Source organism: Pelodiscus sinensis, chromosome 9 (assembly GCF_049634645.1).
Source record: "Pelodiscus sinensis isolate JC-2024 chromosome 9, ASM4963464v1, whole genome shotgun sequence".
NCBI classification, from domain to species: Eukaryota; Metazoa; Chordata; order Testudines; family Trionychidae; genus Pelodiscus; species Pelodiscus sinensis.
This window is the reverse complement of record NC_134719.1, coordinates 24,121,139-24,143,012: the sequence shown is the minus strand read 5'-3', so window position 1 is coordinate 24,143,012 and position 21,874 is coordinate 24,121,139. Positions and strand designations below refer to the sequence as shown.

General features: G+C 44.9%; 1 protein-coding gene and 1 long non-coding RNA gene across 13 annotated transcripts in view; one reads left to right on the top strand and one right to left on the bottom strand.

Moving 5' to 3' along the window:
- Positions 1 to 21,277, bottom strand: part of ST6GALNAC3 (ST6 N-acetylgalactosaminide alpha-2,6-sialyltransferase 3) — a 334,346-nt gene extending 313,069 nt beyond the window's left edge. For 5 of the 12 annotated variants that reach the window (XM_075936281.1, XM_075936280.1, XM_075936283.1 and 2 more), the window contains exon 1: positions 21,042 to 21,277. In XM_075936281.1, the coding sequence (XP_075792396.1) occupies positions 21,042 to 21,059 (18 nt within the window). In that variant the 5' untranslated portion in view covers positions 21,060 to 21,277. The remainder of the gene's footprint in view (positions 1 to 21,041) is intronic. The other 7 variants (XR_012905922.1, XR_012905923.1, XR_012905924.1 and 4 more) reach the window with 3 other exon arrangements.
- Positions 18,270 to 21,874, top strand: part of LOC112546976 (uncharacterized) — a 70,827-nt gene continuing 67,222 nt past the window's right edge. Inside the window, exon 1 of the long non-coding RNA XR_003090709.2 lies at positions 18,270 to 18,381. This is a non-coding gene — a long non-coding RNA (uncharacterized LOC112546976). The remainder of the gene's footprint in view (positions 18,382 to 21,874) is intronic.

The following is a 21,874-nucleotide window of genomic DNA, read 5'->3' as shown; positions in this document are numbered from 1 at the left end:
ATGAATATGCACATGAACATTACTGGTCCACCAAAAGCCCAGCTCCCAGAGCCCCCAGTGCCAGCCCTAATTCCTAGAGCCCCCCACCTCTCCACTACCCCCAAGCAGCAGCCACTGACCCCAGAGTCCCCTGAACCCCTCAGTGCCACCCTTCCACCCTCAGAACTCCCACAATGCTAACCCCCATCCCAAATGCCTCAGTGCCAGCCCTCCACCCTTTATAGTCCCCCATCACCAGACCCACCGGTACCAGCCTCCTTTCCAGAGCCCCACTGCACCCAATCCCCCAAATTCTCCCCCCAGTGCCAGCTCCCAATATTAGCCCCATCCCCAGAGCCCCCCCATGTCAGCCCTGTGCCCATATCCTCCCCCACTACTAGCTCAGCCTCCAGAGCCCCCCAGCACTCTTCCCCCCTCACCTAGCCCTGTGCTGCTGCCCGCGCCCCAGCAGCTCTGGGAGTTGGGGAACACCACCCAGCGCCTCCCCTCCCACTGTGGCTGTTGGGAGAGGCGTGTCCTGCCCGCCTCTCAGCCAACCAGTGGTGGGCCAGGGTAGGGTCTCCTCTGTCTACAGAAGAGCGCTTCCTTGCACAGCAGGAGGGCCACACAGAGCAGCTCTGCGGGGCTCTCCCGCTGCACAGGGAAGCGCTTTTCCGAGGCTAGGAGCAGACCCTGTCCCTGCCCAATGCTGGCTGGCTGAGAGGCAGGGCAGGACACACCTCTCCCAACAGCCGCTGCGAGAGTGGTGTCCCCCAACCCCTGCTCACGGAGCCACTGCAGCCCAGCAGCCTGGCAGTTGGGAACCACTTCCCTAAAGTACACAGTCCCTATTCCACTGGACACTCACAGTATGTACAGATTCGCCATTTTCCAAGGAACAGTACATCCCGGCTTACCCATTTCACCTCAGGATCATTGTGCCACTTAGCTCACAGCACTTACATTTCTTTATAGTGAAACCAAAGATCAATTTATTTAACAAAGACTCCAGTAGACTGGTCCCTAACAAGACAGTCTCTTAACATTAGATTACCCTGACTCTTTCTCCCAGTGTTCAACAATCAGGCTGGCTGTGACCCTCCATTCCTAAGATAAGCACTCAGACAGCTCGTTCCCTAGGTAAAGGGCATTATAGTTTGTCTCCACACATTTCCCTAACAAACCGGACTAGTTAATGGATCTTAGTCAAACAGGACTCTTTCCTGCTGCATGTGCCTTCCTGTAGAGGTTGTGTCATCTGTTCACTGTTACAATCTTGATTCTCTGGTGGCTCCATGTGCAGATAGCTTTACTTTGCATAGTCAGCCAGGGAAATAGGCGTGTGCTGCTCCCTGCCTAACCAGCAACTATTTCCCTCTTGTGACTGTGACCTGCCATGGCTTATGAATCTTAAGAACATCGTTGCCAGAGATACTTAACTTCTTATATAATAACCTTACATACATTTCACGGTACTTGTGGTGACCAGCACATTACTGGCTATTGGTAGAGACCTCACATGCCACCCTTTGATGCTCTATTATGTTGACAGAAGACTTGCAGGATCCCTGTAAACCCCTAGGCCCCACTTACGCCCTCTGCCAGTTGGCACCAATGAATGCTGAGGTGCCAGACAATAGGGAAGTTGGAGCAGGGACTGGGAACCAAGGGCTAAGGTCAGAGACAGAGTCAGCAATCAGAAGCAAAAGCCACCGGTTAAGCTGGAGGACAGGAACCAGAGTGAGCAGGGCAGAGGCAAGGACACGTTTGGCCCAGGAGCAGCAAGAACAATGTAGCACAGAAGAAGCCACTGAAGTGGATTTGAACACTGTCCTGTGGTCCCTCCAGCCAATCAGGTAGCCTACTGCAGGCCAGCTCTGTGATGAGGTTGTCTGGAGATTAGCTCTGAGCAGGCTTGGATTCCTGACACTGGGTCACTCACATTTGCATATCAACATGGGTGACACAATGTGGGCCATACTGCAGCAACCACTTTGTTCCTCATCACACCACTGCTGCTTCCCTAGCCAACTTTTGTGTCTTAAAAGTAGGATGTGTTGTAGTGGGTTGAGCACTCTAATATGGTATTTGCCATCAAGTGCCAGCAATGACCCTCTGCCATGTATATTGGCCAAACCAGCAGTGGCAGCCCGTCAATACAGGCGAGGCGAACTAGGCGGTCACCGAGGGCACCAAAATAAATGATCATTGAGGGCTTTTGAGGCGGGGGAGCCGATCACACATTTCACCTAGGGCACCAGTTGCCGGCAGCTCATCTAGGGCCGCTCCTGCAAACCAGACAGTCTTTATGACAAAGGATAAATGGACACAAGTAAGACATGAGACATTATAATGCACATAAACCTGCCAGGAAACATTTTAACCTGCCTGGTCACTCAATCCTGTATTTAAAAGTAGCCATTCTTCTACAAAGGAACTCCCCTCCCCCCCCCCCCCCCCCCATTATAGAGTGAGACTGCAGAACTGGAATTCTTCTACAAATTTGACACTGTCAACCTGGGCCTGAGTGCAGACATTAAATGGTTAAGGCACTACAAAGCCAAATTTCTCCTGCCTTTGAAATCTGCATTTTCACATCAAAAGCTATGATTGGGACTCATCCAGTCCACTTAATTAGCCTCATTAACACAGGTCCTACAATTAATTGACAGGTACTTCTGCTGTTTTATATCTACCTACCTACCTACCTACCTACCTACCTACTTCTTGGATTCTGTTATTTCCACTCCAACTCATCTGATGAAACAAAAAATAGTCTAGTAGCACTTTAAAGACTAACAAAACATGTAGATGGTATCATGAGCTTTCGTGAGCACAGTCAAGAAGTGGGCTGTGCCCACGAAAGCTCATGATACCATCTACATATTTTGTTAGTCTATAAAGTGCTACCAGACTATTTGTTGTTTTTTATGTTTATCCTGTACAGACTAACTCGGCTACTACCCCCTGAAGCTTTCATCTGATGAAGCTCATGATTCTATGTACAGTAAAACTCCGATAGTCCGGCATCCAATTGTTCGGCACTCCCGATACTCCAGCATCAAAATGCCAAGCGCTCCTGACCAGCTGATTAAATAGCCTGCCGCTCAGCACATGGGATGGCTGTAACCAGACGGCGCATATGTGGGGGGGAGTGGGCTCGTGTTACAGTATGGAGAAGAGCATTTTGCTTCAGCGAAAAGGAAAGGGGACGGGAGAGGGAGGGAGATTGTGTCCTGGCCAGCTGTTAAGCCGTGCAGCTGTACCGGACCTCCCGATTCTCCAGCAAATCTGATAATCCGGCATCACCTAGGTCCAAAAGGTGCTGGATTATCGGAAGTCTACTGTATTTTTGTTAGTCTCTAAGGTGCCACAGGACTACTCATTGTTTTTAAACTTACAGACTAGCATGACTACCCCTCTAAGACTTATTAATTCTGCACTGTACATAAGAGGCACTGACGGGATATGCTCCCCCTCCACACAGACACAGACACACCACATCACTTGTGATTTGGTTATAAACTTTAGATTTCATTTTTTACAAAAGCCAAAAAACCTGATGTGAGACCTGAAGTGACATTCTGCTCTTGGAAGGGTACAAGCCTTGGCTATTCCCAATGGACTATCGCAGGGGTGCCAACCTGTGGCTCTAGAGCCACATGCGGCTCCTTGCATAGGTACCAAATCCAGGTCTGGAGCTACAGGTATCAACTTTCCATTTGGCTGGATGGTGCTCATTGTTCAACCCCTAGCTCTACCCCAGGACCTTTCCCCCTAAGATCCTGCCACTTCCACACGCTCCACTGAGCCTGTCACTCCCAGGCTTCCCCCCTCCAGTGTTTCCCACTGAGAAAAAGCTGATCAGAGTGGGCAGGAGGAAATGGAGAAGGAGGCACTGACTGGTGGGGCTGCCAGTAAGCGGGATGTGCTGAGTGTGGTGGTAGGGAGATGATCACGGCTGGCGACATATAACTGTTGCTCTTGGGCAATGTGCATTGGCAAATTCTGGCTCCTTCTCAGGTTTAGGTTGACCACCCCTGGGACTATCTGATTGCTCTTGCACAGTCCATGAGAGATTACAAGTCAATCCCTCTGTAGTGGGAAGTATCAGAGGGGTAGCCGTGTTAGTCTAAATCTACAAAAGCGGCGAGGAGTCCTGTGGCACCTTATAGACTAACCAAAGTGTTGGAGCATAAGCTTTTATGGGCAAAGACCCACTTCGTCAGATGCATGTAGTGGAAATTTCCACTACATGCATCTGACGATGTGGGTCTTTGCCCACGAAAGCTTATGCTCCAACACTTTGGTTTGTCTATAAGGTGCCACAGGACTCCTCGCCTCCTCTGTAGTGGGAGGTGTAGAATGGTGGATCCCAAGCACACTGGGGAAGGAAGACCTTGGAGCCTGCACAAATTTCTCTTCTGCAGGCATTACTTGGGAAGAGAACAAGCTTAAACAAATATAAGGACAAAAAGCTGAAAAATATATAACTCCTGCTTTGAAGATTGTCCGTAATTAAGCCAAATGACAAGCTTTCATTGTAAGAAGTGCCTTAGGGGCTATCACTTGTATGCTCAACCCAGGTGCAATCCATTACTGGTATTTAGAGAGACGGGAATACCCATGCAGAGCTGGCTACCAGAGCAAATCAACTCCTGCTGTGCACAGGCCTGTTAATATTCAGGCAACTTTTGGAGCAATGACGTATCACACAACTGAGCCTCCTGCGGCCTCATTGCATAGAACATTTTTTTCAACTGAACAAAGAGTGAAACTGCATGAGTCAGAAAACAGAAAAGCAAAAAGTTACACCCTACCGGGTGCGGGGAATGATTTTGTTTTTCTCTAATCACAATAAAACCATTTAAGATGCATTAACCAGGGTTAATTCAAACAGCATAAACAAGTCTGGGTTTACACATACTGTCTCAAAAAACCCTTGCCTGGAGAGTGAGATGCACAGAGGTTAATATCCAAGTGAGCCCCAAGCACAGAGTGAGGTCTCACTGACACAGTTTTGCAGTGACCTGCATCCCTTTCATCCAAAATAGTCACTGTATCTCAGCAGACATAGGTGCCGTAATGACCCGAAACAGAACAGAAAAGAGCCCATCATGCTGTCTTCCTGGTATCTCGGCCAATCCCATCTAGTGGCAGACAAGACTGCTACCACCATCTGAACACCCTACTAAAATAGCTTCTTACTCACACCCCCAGCTGCAGGAGGAGGGCTGTCCCTACATGCTGGTGTCTTACGAAGCCCAGCACCGGCTCCTCCCCCAGCTCACTCCATATGGGGAGGGGGGAGGGAAGGGCCGAAGCTGTGGGGAAAGAGGTTGCCAACTCTCCCAGACCAGATGCCAGTTACTGCAGTAGTGTCTAGTTTGGGAGCGTAAGCAATGCAGGAGTACAGCTGGGAAGGAGGCACGGACTGAAGGAGCAGCAGGCAGCCGCACAGCTGGCTGGAAACAGCAGCACTTAAGGAGGAAGCACTACTTCTCCCCAGCCGCCCGCTGCGGGGCTACCCCCTGTTCCTGAGTCCTCTAGCCCCTGCTTGCGCCTCTTGGTAAGCAGGGCTGGACACTGAGCCCCAGGGGCAGATTTACAATGAAACATACCATGCCCTGGCATGGCTCCCCCTTCCCCCCCAGTGACATGGCGCCCCCAGGGCCGGGCAGTCCAGCAGGTGCAGGAGGCAGCCACTCTGTGAGAAGGGAGGGTCCAAGTCCCTTCACAGAGTGGGCTGTGGGGGGAGCAGGAGAGCAGGGAGGAACATTTAACAAGTTCAGTAATATTGACAATTGAAAATGCCTTGACAAAATATTATGAAGACTTAATTGACAGTTTTGTAAAGAAAATGTAGAAAGAAAGCTAGCTGAACTGAGTACGTTTTTTCAGAGGAAGTTGAACTTTTATTTTTCCCTTCGTGCGTCATCTACTCATTTTATATTTACACATTTTTCATGATGGCTTCATGCAAATACAAGCTTTCATCTATAACACAAGTCCTCAAAAAAGTGCTCCAAGAACTCCATTCAGGTGGACTGAGGAAAGGTTATTATCTTTTTTTTTTTTTTTTAAATAAAGCGCTCTTGTCCAAAGCACTTTACAATAGTTAACTAGTGGTACAAACGAAGTTTGGAAAATTAATTAAGTGGTCCACCAAGACCCTCAGCAATTTTCAATTGGTCTGTGAAAATAAAAGTTAGACTATAAAAACAATCAAGGCAATTACTTATAATATAGGAAGAGGAGGAGGAAGAAAAAAGAATAAAAAATGGGAGGGACAGGAAGAATGAATGTTATTTTTCTTGGCAGGGGCCCCAAAATGAAGCTGAGCACAAGGTCCCACTAACTCTAAATCCACCACTGCTGATCCCTGAGGGAATGGCCGGGAAATGGGGGCCACCAGAGCCCCTGGAGTGGCAGCTGGGGGCTGCTGGAACCCCAGCACTGAGCCTACGGGGGAGTGGATGGAGCTGAAGCATGAAATTTGGGGTAATTGGCATTTGAGTAGGGACAGCTCTGTGCAGGAGCAGGGTGGGTTACAGGTAGAAAGGCATGACAGTTACTTCAGAATCTGCCATCTGCTTTTCCCATTTCCCTGCCTTTGAGGCAGACAATTGACAGCTTCCATGTCAGACCTCTCGCCTCTTCCTCATCCACTGGTTCCTCACAGGCCAAATCAGAAGGGCAATCATTTGATCCATTTTCTCTCCTCTGTGTAGAAATTCTCAAGTCCCCATCTTTCATTCACCGCGGCTTTGCAAGAAAAGAACATGCCACATGCTCAACTGCTAGCTCCTTCCTGGCGGTGTTCTTTGGTTGTATGGCCAGAAACAGTTGAGACACTTTTCTAACATTGCTGTGCAAGCAGAAATGAATTAGTCATTGGCATTTTGCAACGCTGGGAGGCACAAAGAGCAGGTAAACAAGCTTTCAGATTTCACACACACACACACACACACACACACACGTCTCTTTACACATGTCAAGTAGCATTTGTTAAATATAAAGCTACTTGATTTCATTATTTCATACTAATTAGTGCAGATTTGCTACACATGAAGATTTACCGGTACAGAATTTGAATTTGAACCCTCTGATATGTGATTCTTCTAGAAGAGCTGGAGGAACGTCTGGCAAGAGCACTCTGATCTACTTCCCACATTTGAAACCAATGTTTGGGAAAAACCAAAGAAAGAAATTGCACTTCTTTTTCCATTTCTGGCAACAGTGTGTAATAAATCAGGAAATGCAAATGACACCAGTGGCAAACCTAGAAATGCAGGGTACCCAGGATGCATTTGGGTAGTTTAAGAATTCATAAAACAAACAGATGTGCTGAGGTACTTATTGTCACGGGAGCTCAGGAATCGGGAGAAAGTTTCAATAAGCCATTTTTAAAAATATGGTGTTAATTATGTATTTGTAAGACAGCATTTCAAACCATATGGTACTTAAACCTGCTTTGCTGCTGCTCTTTGAATCTGCTATTATATTTCAAAGACAAAGCTTTCATTAAGCTTAATTACTTCCTCCTTGACTGTGGACAAGGAGCAGCTCCTATTATATTTCACTGCCTTCTCCTGTGGATTGCACGGCAAAGATGCCTACTAAATGCATCAAGACAGAGCTACTACTAAAAAAACAAGACATACATATATGCTAAATTTGTATGTAACCATTTGGGGCACATCTTACTCCCTACAAACACATGAGCCATCCCTTGAATGTTTATGGGACTGTTTCGATGAGTAAGAGGAGCAGAATTGGACCCTCTGGGTCCCAGTCTACAAATAATGTTTTAAAAACCACTAAACACCAGGATCATTTCTATTTTATATTCAAGAATAGTGTGCTAAATGACGACTTCTGGACAACAAGGCTGTTGCCAGTAGTTATATTATTGTATCCATTATTAAGAGAAACACACAGTGCTGTTTCATGTTTAGTTAGTGTCTAGTTAATGGTCACATTACAGCACCCAGGCCTGGGTATGGAGAATCAATTAAGCTTGCAATCCTTGAGCTACTCCTACTGCCCAGAGCTTGGAAAAGGAAAGTGCAATGACACATCTACATAAGCAGAACAGTTCTTCCCAGTCCTTTTGGATCAATCTCCCCTCGAAGCACAAAGCATAGCTCCTCTTCATGTTAAAATGCCAATAACCAATGTGGAGACAAGGTAGGTGAGGAAATCTTTACTGGACCAATTTCCGTTGATGAGTGAGACGAGTTGTTGTGCTTACACGGCTCTCTTCTTTCTCCCAGCCAAACAGAAGAGATAGAGACAGTTTACCATAAGCAGCTAGCACATATTCTAGGGACCATTCAATATGTGAATATTGCAAACTACTTAACTCCTAGAACATGCTCGTTTGCAATACAGGCAGTCCCCGAGTTACGCGGATCCTACTTATGTCGGATCCGCAGTTACAAATGGGGTTTTTCTCACCCCGGAGGACGGGAGCAGCAGGACGCTCAGATGCGCCGCAGTCCCGCCGCCCACGTCCTCCGGGGTGAGAAAAGCTGCTCCGCGTCTCTCTGGTCTGAGATGGGGAGCAAAGCCTCGGAGGATGCCGGCAGCGGGACAGCCGCGGTGCGTCTAGGCTGTCCCACTGCCCGCGTGCTCCGCGGCTTTGCTCCGCATCTCCCTGGTCTGCTGGTCCAGTGAGACGCGGAGCAAAGACACGGAGCACGCGGGCAGCGAGACAGCCCAGATGCGCCGCGGCTGTCCCGCTGCCGGCATCCTCCGAGGCTTTGCTCCCCATCTCCCTGGTCTGCTGGACCAGCAGACCAGGGAGATGCGGAGCAAAGCCGCGGAGCACGCGGGCAGTGGGACAGCCTAGACGCACCGCGTCTGCTGGTCTGCCCCAGGCGTCCTGATTCAGCCACTGCTGAAACTGACCAGGGCGGCGCTATGGGACCAACCGGCAGCACCCCAGCTGCTCTGCCCCAGGCGTCCCCAAGTCAGCCGCTGCTGAAACTGACCAGCTCTGACTACAGGAAGCCCAAGGCAGAGTTGCTCTGCCCCGGGCTTCCTGGAATCAGCCGCTGATCAGTTTCAGCAGCAGCTGACTTGGGGACGCCTGAGGTTCTTAAGTTGAATCTGTATGTAAGAACTGGCGTCCAGATTCAGCCTGTTGAAACTGATCAGCGGCTGATTCTAGGAAGCCCGGGGCAGAGCAACTCTGCCTTGGGCTTCCTGTAGTCAGCCGCTGGTCAGTTTCAGCAGCGGCTGAATCTGGACGCCAGTTCCGACTTACATACAGATTCAACTTAAGAACAAACCTACAGTCCCTATCTTGTACGTAACCCGGGGACTGCCTGTATTCACAGATTGGAAGGTTCCTCCAAATGTGTGCTAATTACTTATGCTAAACTATCTGTGGAACTTTTATTTGGCTGTGACACTTAAAGGCTAAACACTGGCACTTGACAGCACTGTAACGTTCTGGCTCAGGCGAGTGGAAAAACACACCCACCCTCAAGCCCAGCAAGTTACAGAGCTGTAAAGTGTGGCTTCCAGTGCTGTTAACTACTCCCCTCATGAAGGTGGTTTACATGGAGTGCTAGGAGAGCTGTCTCCCAGCTCTCGTGATGTGGCCACACCTTCAGATTAAAGTCCTGTCACGACTGAGCTGTAAGCATTTAAATGTAGACAAAGCCTTTAAGCCTTTCCCAGAATTGAGGCTTAGTCTACACTCCAGTTAGGTCAACCCAAGGTAGCTTATCCAATTATGTCAGTGTCTATACTACAGTGTTTCTTCTGCCACAGTAAGCAGCCTGTTCACTTTTCACCATAGGATTTTTCCTTACTGTCAGTCAATATCTAGGTACCAAACATACTTGCAAAATTGAAGATCAGAAGTAAAAAGGGAAACATGAAGAGTACGTCCAATTGGCATTCAAAATGGTTACCCTGAATCCCACCACTCCCATTATAAACAATGAATCCACCACCAGCTTTCATGGGGCAAAGCACATTACATCTGCTGTAAATACACAAGCATCATCATATATAACATTGGCTCTAGCAGATACTGAAAGCTAAAATATTCAGAGTTTTCCTTTTCAGGAGCATCACATGTGTGTCAGACACAAGATACACCAAGCAAAGGAAGGCCTTTAGCAAAAATAAGCTTCATTGCCCCTAGAGGGTGTGTCTAGTCTACATGGCTCCATCGATGGAGCCATGTAGATGAGTTTACTCGGCAAAGGGAAATGGAGCGGTGATTTAAATAATTGCCGCTTCATTTACATTAAAATGGCCGCCGCGCTGTGCGGATCATTTGATTTTTGGCACAGCATGGTAGTCTAGACAGGGATCTGCCGACCCCAGAACCCTTTGTCGTCAGATCCTGTAAGCCTCGTGAAACCAAGGCTAGTGAGTGGGCTGCACCAAGGCTAGTCAGTGGGCTACACAAGTAGCTCTCCTTCCTCTCAGGGGGTTGCATGTTTCCAGGGGTGGGCAACCTGCAGCTCACAGTCCACGAGGGTTCCACCTGTAGCCTGCACACACATATCCCGACCCCCTTCTCCTACGCACCTCTCGTGCACTGGGGCACTGAAGCCACGCACTTCTTCCTCCTCCTCCCTCCCCCCCCCAGCACTTTTAGTGCCACGAATTTGCTAATTCACGACATTCAAGCTCTGGGAGGCTGGGGAGGGGCAGGGATGGAGCATGAATCAGCAGATTCGCTGTGCTCCAAAAGTGCTGGGAGGGAGGAGAAGGAGCAGGAAGTGCAGGTCTCTGGTGCCTGAGTGCAGGAGAGGTGTATGAGGGAGGGGGACAGACAGAGGGTGTGTGGACCGCATCTTGCCCACCACTGGTCTAAGGTAAGAGCCTTCTGCTCAGAATGGCATATCAGCACCCCAGCTCCCCCACTCATGCTCATGGCCAAACTGTGAAATGATCTAAAGATTTACTTCAACATTTTTCAATAAAGTAGCCAGGCACAAAATATCTTCGAGGTCAGTCAGCTATGACAGGTAGGAGCAGCTTTAAAATCTTTTTGCATTTGACAGGGATCAACAACAGTCTCTCTACTGTGCAATCCCATTTTTCCTTTTTCTGTAGGAACCTGGCAGCAAGAAGTTTTGTTTGGCTAAACCATCTAATAAATAAATATAAGTAGTCTGAATTAATGATGATCGCGTCAAGATCTGAGTTATAAACACAATCAATATTTCTCATGTGTTGAAAAAAGATCCAACCACAAAGCTCAAGTTTCACAAGAGAGAGTGCAGGATCGATTACGAAGGCAAGAAACAGTCTGCCATCAAGAAACAGGAAGCTTTGGGTAGGAATGGTACCTGTAACCTCTGTTTGTCAGAAGCTAGGAATGGGTGACAGGGGATGGACCACTTCATGATTTCCTGTTCTGCTCATTCTCTCTAGAGCAGCTGGCATTGGCCACTGTTGGAAGAAAGAATACTGGGATAGATGGATCTTTGGTCTGACCCAGTATGACCATTTTTATATTCTAAGTTTTGGCTGAGGCACATGGTTCTTTTGGGGGGTTGCTTTGTTACCTCACTAATAATAAAACAAAGTAGATGGCTCCTTCTGAAAGACACATTTTTCATTGTGTTAACAATGGGTGGCAGAACACTAGTGTATTCAACAAAAATCAAGGAGTAGACTAGGAGACTTTCCTCAAAAAGCAGCTGGAAGTAAACAGAAAAAGTTGTTTACTTCATGGGCACAGCAATTTGTGAAGAAGAGATTCAGAGTGAAATATTTATATTCCCCCTTTCTTCTTTGAATGCTACCTTCCCTGCATGTTGATACAGTGTAGGAATGGGGGTCTTGCATCTTGTCCACTCTAAAATTCTCTTTCATATCTTTCAGTATAGGAAGCCTGGCAGGCTTATAGTAAAGGACTGTCCTGCTCAGCCAGTCTTGAGATGAGATTCCATTCCCCTGTGATTGGTTTCATATTAAGATTTAAACACCAAACTTTATGTTAGTTTCTTGGCATTTCTCAACCTTTTCCTTACCAGTGGTTTTATCTCCTTCCATCTTGATAGTATATTCAGATTTAAGAGCATTTTATTACCAAAATGATGGAATAATATAGCATCAAGAAATGACAGGGTGTGTTTTAGTGGCTCATTAATACACATTTTAGTAGCATTGTGAACCACTCAAGGCATGTATTAATGGGCCATTATAATTGACACCTGGGAGTATTTTGATAATAACTATTACATTTTTGTGATGCGTGTAACTATGAAAATGGGTACATTTGTGTCCTATGTGTTGCACCTTAAACTCATAAGCTTTCCTCTCTGCAGGGCTTGTTCTCAGGCTTGTCTACATTAGGAAGTTTTGCTGTTTTAACTATTCTGGTTTAGTTAGTGTCAAAACACCTTTATTGTGGTTGCACTTACACTAAAAGTGCTTAGTGAGAGAGTTCATTCTTGCCCAGGAAATGAAATAAGCTATACTAGAAAATGACATCTCTGTGCCAGTAGAATACATCCAAGCTAGAGCTTACAGTATAATTCTATTATTTAAAAATCATACGCCTAACCAATCCATTGTATTAGTACTAGAAGATGTACCCGGCATTGCTCAGATCCTTCACTCGATTTTATTTTATGGAAAAGAAAATGAAAATGTCCATGCTTCATTTAAATCATTGCTCTGGGGCTGAGGATGAGGGGTTCAGAATGCAGGCTACCCTGGAGAGAGAGGACAACCCCAACCCCCTTTCTCTTTCGCTCCCACCCTCCACTTAAGTTAGCAATATGCTGTCTAGCTAGTCTGCCTCTGAATGCCCAAGGCACATGTGTTCATGCTCCAGAAAGGTTCCTTACCCTCTTGTCCTGCCCTAACACCATGTATATAAAACACTTGTATTGTTCATTTGCATGGTTTAATGTAGGCGAGAAGTCCTGGTGCCACAAATCTCGTTATTTTATATGTAGTGTACAGTGCTAGTGGGGATAGCTGCTAGATTTTTGGTCCTGGATGTTGGTCCATGTAGTTCTTCAATTTCTCTCAGTTCTGGGATCATTATTATATTTCTAACAACTTATTAGGACATTAGCTTTCATGAGTTGTGACTCATTTCATCAGATGGAAGTGAGTTGGAACTCACAAAAACTTATGTCCTAATAAAACTGTTAGTCTTAAAGGTGACATCAACTTGTTTTTGCTGAAACAGACTAACATGACTAACTCTCTGAAACCCGTTGCTGTATTTTTATATGTCTGAACTCTTTTTCTGGATCTTTCTGGCTAGCAGCCATCGATGGACCTAGCTTCCATGAATTTACCTAACTCGTTTTTTAATTCTTTTTTTAATTCAAAATCCTGACCTTCACAACATCCTCTGACAAGGAGTTCCACAGGTTGACTATACTGTGTGAATATTTCCTTTTGTTGGTTTTAAACCTGGTACCTATTACTTTCATTTGGTGATCCCTAGATTTTGTGGTATGTGATAGAGTAAATACACTCTTTTTCATTCACTTTCTCCACACCAGTCATGAATTTATAGAACTTTATCATATTCCCCATAGTCTTCTCTTTTCTGAGTTGAGAAGTCCCAGTCTTATTAATCTCTCTTCATATTGCAGCTGTTCCATATCCCTAATCATTTCTGTTGCCCTTTTATGAACTTTTTCCAATTCCAATATAACTTTTTTGAGATGAGGTGACCACATCTGAAAACAGAAATCGAGATGTAGATGTACCAGTTTAATAGAGGCAATAAGAGGATTCCTAACATTCTGTTTTCTGTTTGGACTGCTGCTGCACATTGAGTGGATGTTTTCAGAGAACTAGCCACAACGACTCCAAGATCTCTCTCTTGAGTAGCAACAGCTAATGTAATCTCAGTCATTTTATACATATAGTTGTGATTCTGTTTTCCAATATGCATTACTTTGCCCAACATTAAAATTCATCTGCCATTTTGTTTCCTCCTGAACTTTGCTTGTTCTTGGATTCTCTCTCTGCCTCTACTTTCCTCTTTCTCCTCTAAGAGTAGCCCTAGGGATGACTCAATAGCTTGTTTTCATTTAGGACAGTTGGAGAACTCTGAAAATAAGCATGTTTGCCAGAGGCTTTTGCTAGCGTGAGCTCTGGCAAAATAGTTATCAACATTTTGAATATAAATACACCTGGTCTCCACACAGATTTTGCAATGGTGTAACTATTTTGATTAGGGCTGTAATTATTTTATCAAAACAGTTATGCCATTACAGCTCATAGGGTGGATGTGGGTAGAGCTCTGCACAGATACAAAATTTTGTATCCACATTCACAAGTGAGCCACAGATATCTGTAGATTTTCAGGGCTCTAGATGTAGGCTTACTGGTGTAAACGGAGCTTATACCAGTTTAACTTATTCAAGAATGGTTACAAAGGCTCATCCGTCCTTCTAACCACAATCCCATGCTCCTCATCCACATAAGCAGTGATGACCCAAAGCAGATCAGCAGTGATGCTGTGGGAGAGAAGGTGAAGAAGTTGGGAATAAGGGAAGTTTTGCTCCCATCCATTCTCTCAGTTGAGAGTAAGGCGAAGACAGGGATGTGCATCCTGGAGATGAATGCATGGCTACATGAGTAATGTTGACAGGAGGGCTTTGACTTCCTTGACCATGGATAAGGAGGTCTGCAGCAAAGAGATGGGATCCTCCAGACAAAGAAGAAGGAAGAACATCTTCACACACCAACTTGCCAACCCAGCGAGGAGGGCCGTACATTAATTTCAAAGTGGGCAGGTCAAAAAGTCCGCAGATAAACTTGCCTTTACTATGCTTAAGAGAGGGCTAAATGGCTGGAGGTTGGAAGGTATGAGGGGAGGGGAGGGAGCCATCACAACAGGGTCATAAGAGCAACAAGAGCAAAATCAGTAGTAGAGTCTGCTCAACATCTTAAATGACCATAAACAAATGCAAGGAGTATGGGGAATAAACAGGAAGAACTGGAAGATATTCGTACAAAAGATAAATTATTATTTATTTGACATCACAGAGGTCTGATGGGATAAATCTCATGCCTGGAATGTTGGTATGGAGGGATGTAGTTTATTCAGGAATGACGGGGGGGGGGGGGTGGCAGAGAAGGAAGGAGGTGCGGTATTATACATCAAGAATACAATTCTTCAGGAGGAGATAAGTGGCAGACTAGTAGGAAGCCTCTGGGTGACCTCTCTAGATCCCTTCCAGATCTAGCGGCGAGGAGTCCTGTGGCACCTTATAGACTAACTGAAGTGTAGGAGCATAAGCTTTTGTGGGCAAAGACCCACTGCGTCAGATGCATGTAGTAGAAATTTCCAGAGGCAGGTATAAATATGCAGGCCAGAATCAGGCTGGAGATGACAAGGTGGATCCAATTAGGGAGGATGGGGCCCACTTCTAGTAGCTGATCTGGAGGTGTGAATTCCAAGAGGGGAGAAGCTGCTTTTGTAGTTAGCTAGCCATTCACAGTCTTTGTTTAATCCTGAGTTGATTGTGTCAAACTGGAAGATAAACTGTAGCTCAGCAGTTTCTCTTTGATGTTTGGTCCTGAAGTTTTTTTGCTGCAGGATGGCTACCTTTAGATCTGCAATTGTGTGTCCAGGGAGACTGAAGTGTTCCCCTACAGGTTTTTGTATGTTGCCATTCCTAATTATTATTATTATAATTATTCCAGACCTACATTTCCATGATAACTCAGAGGTACAAATTCCTCCTATATTTTGCTCACACGATGATTTCTTCTGTCAATTCAGCATTTCATAATAAAATGTACAAATTAAAAGGAGTCTTAGGGTGCAGCTATGCTGCGGCACTAGCTCAAAATAAGCTACGCAATTTGAGCTACACAAATTATGTACCTTATTTTGAGTCTATTTCAAAAAATGTTGACAGAGCCAAATTTCTAAATAGATCACTATTCTGACAAGTCCCTTGCAGAACAAGGTTTACCAGGACATCAGAATAGCACACCTGTTATTTTGATTGCATTTTGAAATAATGGGCATGCTTTAAAGACATGGAAAATGCTATTTCGGCATTCCAGTCACATCCCAAAATAGTGCCGCTATGTAGACATACCTTTACTGACCCCATCAAGTGTGGAAAATGGCAGCTATAACTCCTGGACACTCAGAGTACTGGTCCCTTACACTTGTGTAGCATGTTTCACATCCCAAAAGATGTAACCTTATGTGGGAATGGCTTCGTCCACTACTGAAGTACAGCAGCCTGCCAAGCTACACTTGGTTTTCGGACAAATGGCTGGGGAGAATTGTGCACTAAATTAAATGGGAGGGAAGAGAGCTTAGTGAGAATCCTCTGTGCAGAGGGCTCCCTTCATATGGAAGGAGGCCACCAGCCCTGCCATGTTCCATTCCCTCAGGACACACAGAGTGCTCTCCGTGGGTTGAAGCACCACCTGAAGGAAGAAGCAGGTGGTGAGACGGCCAAGATGGGCGGTAAGGCCTTTCACATAACAGAACGGGTTCTGTGGGAAGTCCCAATCCCCTGCCTTGACAAAGACAGCTGCCAGTGTCATGCCTGGGACCCAGGATCAATATGGATTCATAGGTTTTCTACATGAACCGCCCAACAAGATCCCCAGGAGCTGGAGTTCATGGCCTGTTCTGCAAAGTGGGAATGGGGTGGTAAAAACAAGCACCACGCTCAGCCAATGAAGAAGTTTGGGAGGAAATAACTGAGACCCTTGCTGAATCTGTACTATGGGAGGGACAATCAGGCCCCTTGCTAAGTCTGTTTCATGGGAGGACAATCTAGTTAGATGGGTAGTGTCATATCACCCACATAGCAAAGACATCAGGACTGACTTCCTTTGAAGACCTTCAACCTTCTCCCCGCACCCCGCTACCCCCCCCCCCCTCGTAAACAAGCTTCTACCAAGCTGGGCAGTTCAGTAAACTGAGCTCAGCTTTGTTCTTTTAGCCCCAAATACAGACCTGGCATTTGCCTGCAGATATTAGCATTGTTTACATTACAACAGGCTCTCGAGGCCCCAGACGGCACTACGCACGTGGTAAGAGAACATTTGGGGCACAAAGATGAAGAGGAGATTCAGCCTTGGGGTTTAACCAAACAGATTGAGGGAGCAACGGTGACAGAAGAACTTGGCTGCAGGACCTAGTTATGGCTCTGATCCAGCAAAGCACTGAAGACACTGCAGCAGCACCTCTGTAGTGGACTTAGTGAAGACACTACTATGCCACCTGGGAGAGTTGCTCCCATTGGCACAAGTACTCTCCCTTCTCAAGTAGTGGGAGCTGTGTCAGCAGGAGATGCCCTCCCATCGACAGAGCTGTCTACCCCAGTAATCCTAGCTCAGCATCTGCTTAGCCTGCCTGCATAGCTTGTGAAAGGATACCTCTTCTACATGGTGCAAAGGTGGAATATAAGAAGTGATGTCCTCAGAAAATGCAAATACTTTTATAAATGCTTAACCCAGAGGCCCTCCTAGCTTGGTTATCATCTGCAAACTTTGTAAATGTAAATGCATTATGTAAATCGTTGATGAAGATCCTCCTTGCTGCATCATTGTCCAGGGCCAGAGCAGGTCATAGGCTAGAATTTGTTATAAAGCTATATCCCAGATATGCTGGGCCTATCAGCCCCATGCAAAAAAAAAAAAAAAAAAAAAAATTGTGCAAGGAAGACAAAAATATCGCCAATGAAAAGACAGTGTGGGGAGAAGAATGGCATAATCCATAAAAAAATCACCTCCGAACAATTCTACCTACTCTTAGGCATGTTAAAGGGTAATGTTCACATTACGTTATTTCTTAACTTGCTTTAAAATATTACAATGCAACATCCTCCACAGGTGATGTCAATACAGAAGATAAACAGACTATAGCAGACATTTGCATAGTTATTCTTGCAGCACTTTCCAGTGCAAGGTAGACACATAGGATGACTATTCTCAAAGTGAACAGAAATTGGTGCGTGTCTGTTGACTTGATTTGTTACAGTCCCCACCATTAAAAATCAACATTTACCAACAGTGGAGTCAGATGCTCTGGTTTCTCAGACTTCACCAGTGATAAAAGGAAACTTTTTTAAATGTCAGCCATTCAACTTACTCTGTGTTCACTGCTTTAACATGTGGGAGCCAGCAATTAAACACAAGATAAGCTGGTTGTGTCCATGATAGACTAGAGGAGTGAACTGTGGGTCAGCCAGCAGTTTTAACAAAACAAACATCCCTTGTGCTATGCCTTACCATTGAGTAATTATGGACTCTGGCAGATCACTAGACGGAGCTAGTGTTTCCCTTTCAACTGAGATAGAATGTCCCAGCACTGATCTGAAGATAAAGTTTCAGAAACCCGCAGCAGAGGCAACCCACCAGTTCTTGACTGGTGTGATGGGACAGACAAAGACGTAACAAAATGGTGGCCACTCGGTAAGTATTTCCACTTTGCATGCTACAAATATTGAGGTTATCAAAGTATTTCCTATAATACAGATAGTAAAAGGGGAGGACAGGTTGTTTTTAATGTGTATGAAACTGGCCAGTTTTTAATAGTCACCACTGTCCTTTGTGCTTACACAGTAATTTGGATCAGAGGACCCCAACTCACTCTACAGACAGCAACCAAACCTCCGCACCCTTATGAGGCAGGTATTACTCCTGACTTCCTATTAACAGAGGCAGACCGTTACTTGAGTTGGTTGCTTAAAGTCACAATCTGTAGCACAGCTAATATAAACACACAGGCATCCTGACTCCCAGTCCACGTAGTTCTGCTGGTCTCTCTCTCTTTGAAAATCCATCCCCATAGAACAAGCAGTTCTCCATCTTCCACTCATACAGGAATACAGACTACAATGGATCTAAAAGATGAAAATCAAAAAGGCTGCGTACAAATGGGAGCAGGACAGGTTTCTAGCTAACAAGTTTGTAGTTTCAGGAAAGGGACACAGCTGAGTACAGCTCACAAGTTTGGTGTATACCCTGAGTTTCATCATCATGTTCAGAATTTCAGAAAATTTCTGAAGTCCCTTTATGGTGTCTGCTGCTTTCCTTTTATGCTAGGTCTGAAAGAAACAAAAGTCCTACCCATAGGATAAAGCAAGTGTTTATGGTGTGGAGGCTGAATGAAAAACCTGTATTTTGATGTGAATAATGAATTGTTTATCTGTCTGAGCATTTAGGTTATTGATGTATCTTGTCTGGCTGGAAAAGTCATGCCTGCTTTACCACAATCCTAATCTCCACATATCTCTTTCACTTTTCGTCCCACACCTGGCTCTTTTAACAAGATTAAGAATTATGCCAGCTGTCTCAAAGAGCATTAGCCATTGTATGGTACCCACTGATTCAAAGGATGAGAGTCCAATGGAACCCAAAGATTTTGAAAAAGCAGGATTACATGATAACATACAATCTAAAAAAGGACCATGCAGAGCTCAGAGGTGTACAGCTAAACTCTGCAGAAGGGAAATAATGCTGCCTCCCAGGGCAAAAGACGTTTGACTCGTCCTGCAAATGGTTTTGCTTATTCATTTCTGCAAAAGAACTTTCCTGGTAGTAAGAAAAAGTAGAGAAGCTAGTAATCTAAAATATGCATCTATTATCATATTTTTGGATGGGTGGTAGATACAGACTTCTATCTCTCTGAACCCAGGCCCAACTGCAAGAGCTTATATTTCAAGTCCCAGCACTTAATTTATCAAATCACTTGTCTGGCGTTCATGGGAGTTCATTACTGGGACACTTCAAGCAGAAGATAGTTCAGTGAGATTTCTGCACCTGAGGCAGCTTTCAATATATTTACCGATAAAAACTGAAACAAGCTACACGTGCAAGAAAGCAAACTGAGACATATGTATGTACTATTTTACAGAGGCTCTGCGATATGGGGGAGGGGGGAAGGAGAGGAGAGAAAAAAAATCAGGGGTTCGTTTGGTTTTTAAAGTAAAAAGTTCAAGTGAAAATAAACAAAATCATCAGAACGTAGTTCTTGGTGAAACAAGGATAGCTATTATTCAGAAAATATTGCCAAGCTTTGCAGTTCAGCGACTTTGCAGATATTTTACAGAAAGCTACTCCATCAGCCTGTCCCAAAGCTTAGAATGGCAATTCCTTGATAGAGGACTAATGAAACTGAAAATAAGAGATTATTCATAGATAAGTCAGCATGCCATTTTATTCACTTTGTTGAATTGTGCCGTGCATGTGTTTAAAATACAGGTATGAAAACAAACTGCAGATGAATTAGATCAACTTACTTATCTTTAAACCATAGAATAAAAAACATTTTGATAGTGACTTGACACTGGTGAAAATAATGTAATGAAACAAAGATTCATTGTTTTTAAAACAGCTTGCGCTTCTGCCTCCTTTCCTCGGATTCATTTCTTCTGTAGAGCTACAGTGATGCTACCACATATAAAATATGTTGTTTGGGAATACTTTTCTCTTAGAAAATAAAGCAGCTGGGAAGAAGGTGTCTGACAGAAAGATGTTAGTGCAAGATAGGTTTCTGTTCATATTTGTTGGCATAAAAGGGAAAATCCTTAAAATAGCGACCCACACAATTGACTCTAAAATGTAGTACCATATGGCTCTTATGTAAATTCAGAAGGGGAGTGTGTTAAGGAGCAACTTGGTGCAGCTTTTGTAACCCTGAAACCTCTTTAAAGCAGTAAGTGTTGTTTGTTGAGGAAAGAAAACCACTTTCCTGTTTTATTGTCCTTTGTATTGTAAGTCTGTTTCCCTAATGCTATAGCTCCTGAAGGATTTCAGCTCACACCAAGTTAACTAAAGACAAGACAGAGCCCTGCACCCGCTTCCTGCCTTCCTATTATTCTGCACAGTCCCTTTTCCACTAGCTGATAGCCTGCAGTTCTGACAATGCAGGAAGCAAGGAAAAGAATGGCAGAGCAGGGAAGCAGAACACAGCTGTGCATTTCAGAATCGCTCCGGATCTATTTGCCAAACAAAACAATACCCAAAGAGACAGCTAAGATTAAGATGCAATAGGACCACATTGGATCCGTGCTTCAGAGCAGCAAGGGGCTCCTTTTAACAATGCATTCAAGCAACAGATAGAGATTTACCTTCAAAATGCAGGCCATGTTCTTTTTCTATCCTTCCTACCACAAAGCAGCAGGATACTACTTTGTCAGAAACAGTTCCAGTGTGAGGCAAAGGCTGGTAGAGCTGCAGAATTGCTAAAGCCTACATTCCTGAAGATCCAAATAAGGGTACCACAATTCTAAGATCCGTTAGTCCTATTAGTCTTTTCATGCCCTGTTTGTTCCACCCATCAGCTTCTGCCACTGGCTAGAAGCCAGCTCAGCACCTCCCCTTAGTCACATGACTGAATTTGATTCATGACTCTAGCATGCAATTTTTTTTAAAGCTCTGGGATGCTTTCTATCATATGATATATACCAAATGGCAGTTCTATAGCATGCAGATGTCTGTGGCATTTGAAAAGCAAGCTGCTCATTTACAGGCAATCCGGAATAGTCCCTCTAAATGGATCGACAGCAAATATTTCTCTCGAAAGAGTTCAAAGAGTGTGTCTGTGTTATTAGGACTGTAAAAATCTTTAGGTTGGTGTGTAATATTTGTTTGCATTCTCAACCCCCTTTATGTTACTGGAGTTTGCCTTTCTCTTGAACACTGCCTGCCTGTAAAAACAAGCCATTCATCAGGAGTAAGCACCATAAACATCCTATTAGGAGATCCCTCTATTGTGCCCTGTGTATCACTTTGTGTTAGAGACTCAAGGGTTACTGATAGGAATAGAAAATGGTTTTCATTTGGCTAAATCTTAGGACAGCATTTTGAACCTCTCTGGCATTTGTTTGTGCTTACCTCAACTGCAGAGAAATGAAACAGAAGCCATCTTCCTCCGTCTTGACCCAGTGTTTTTTTTTTTTAG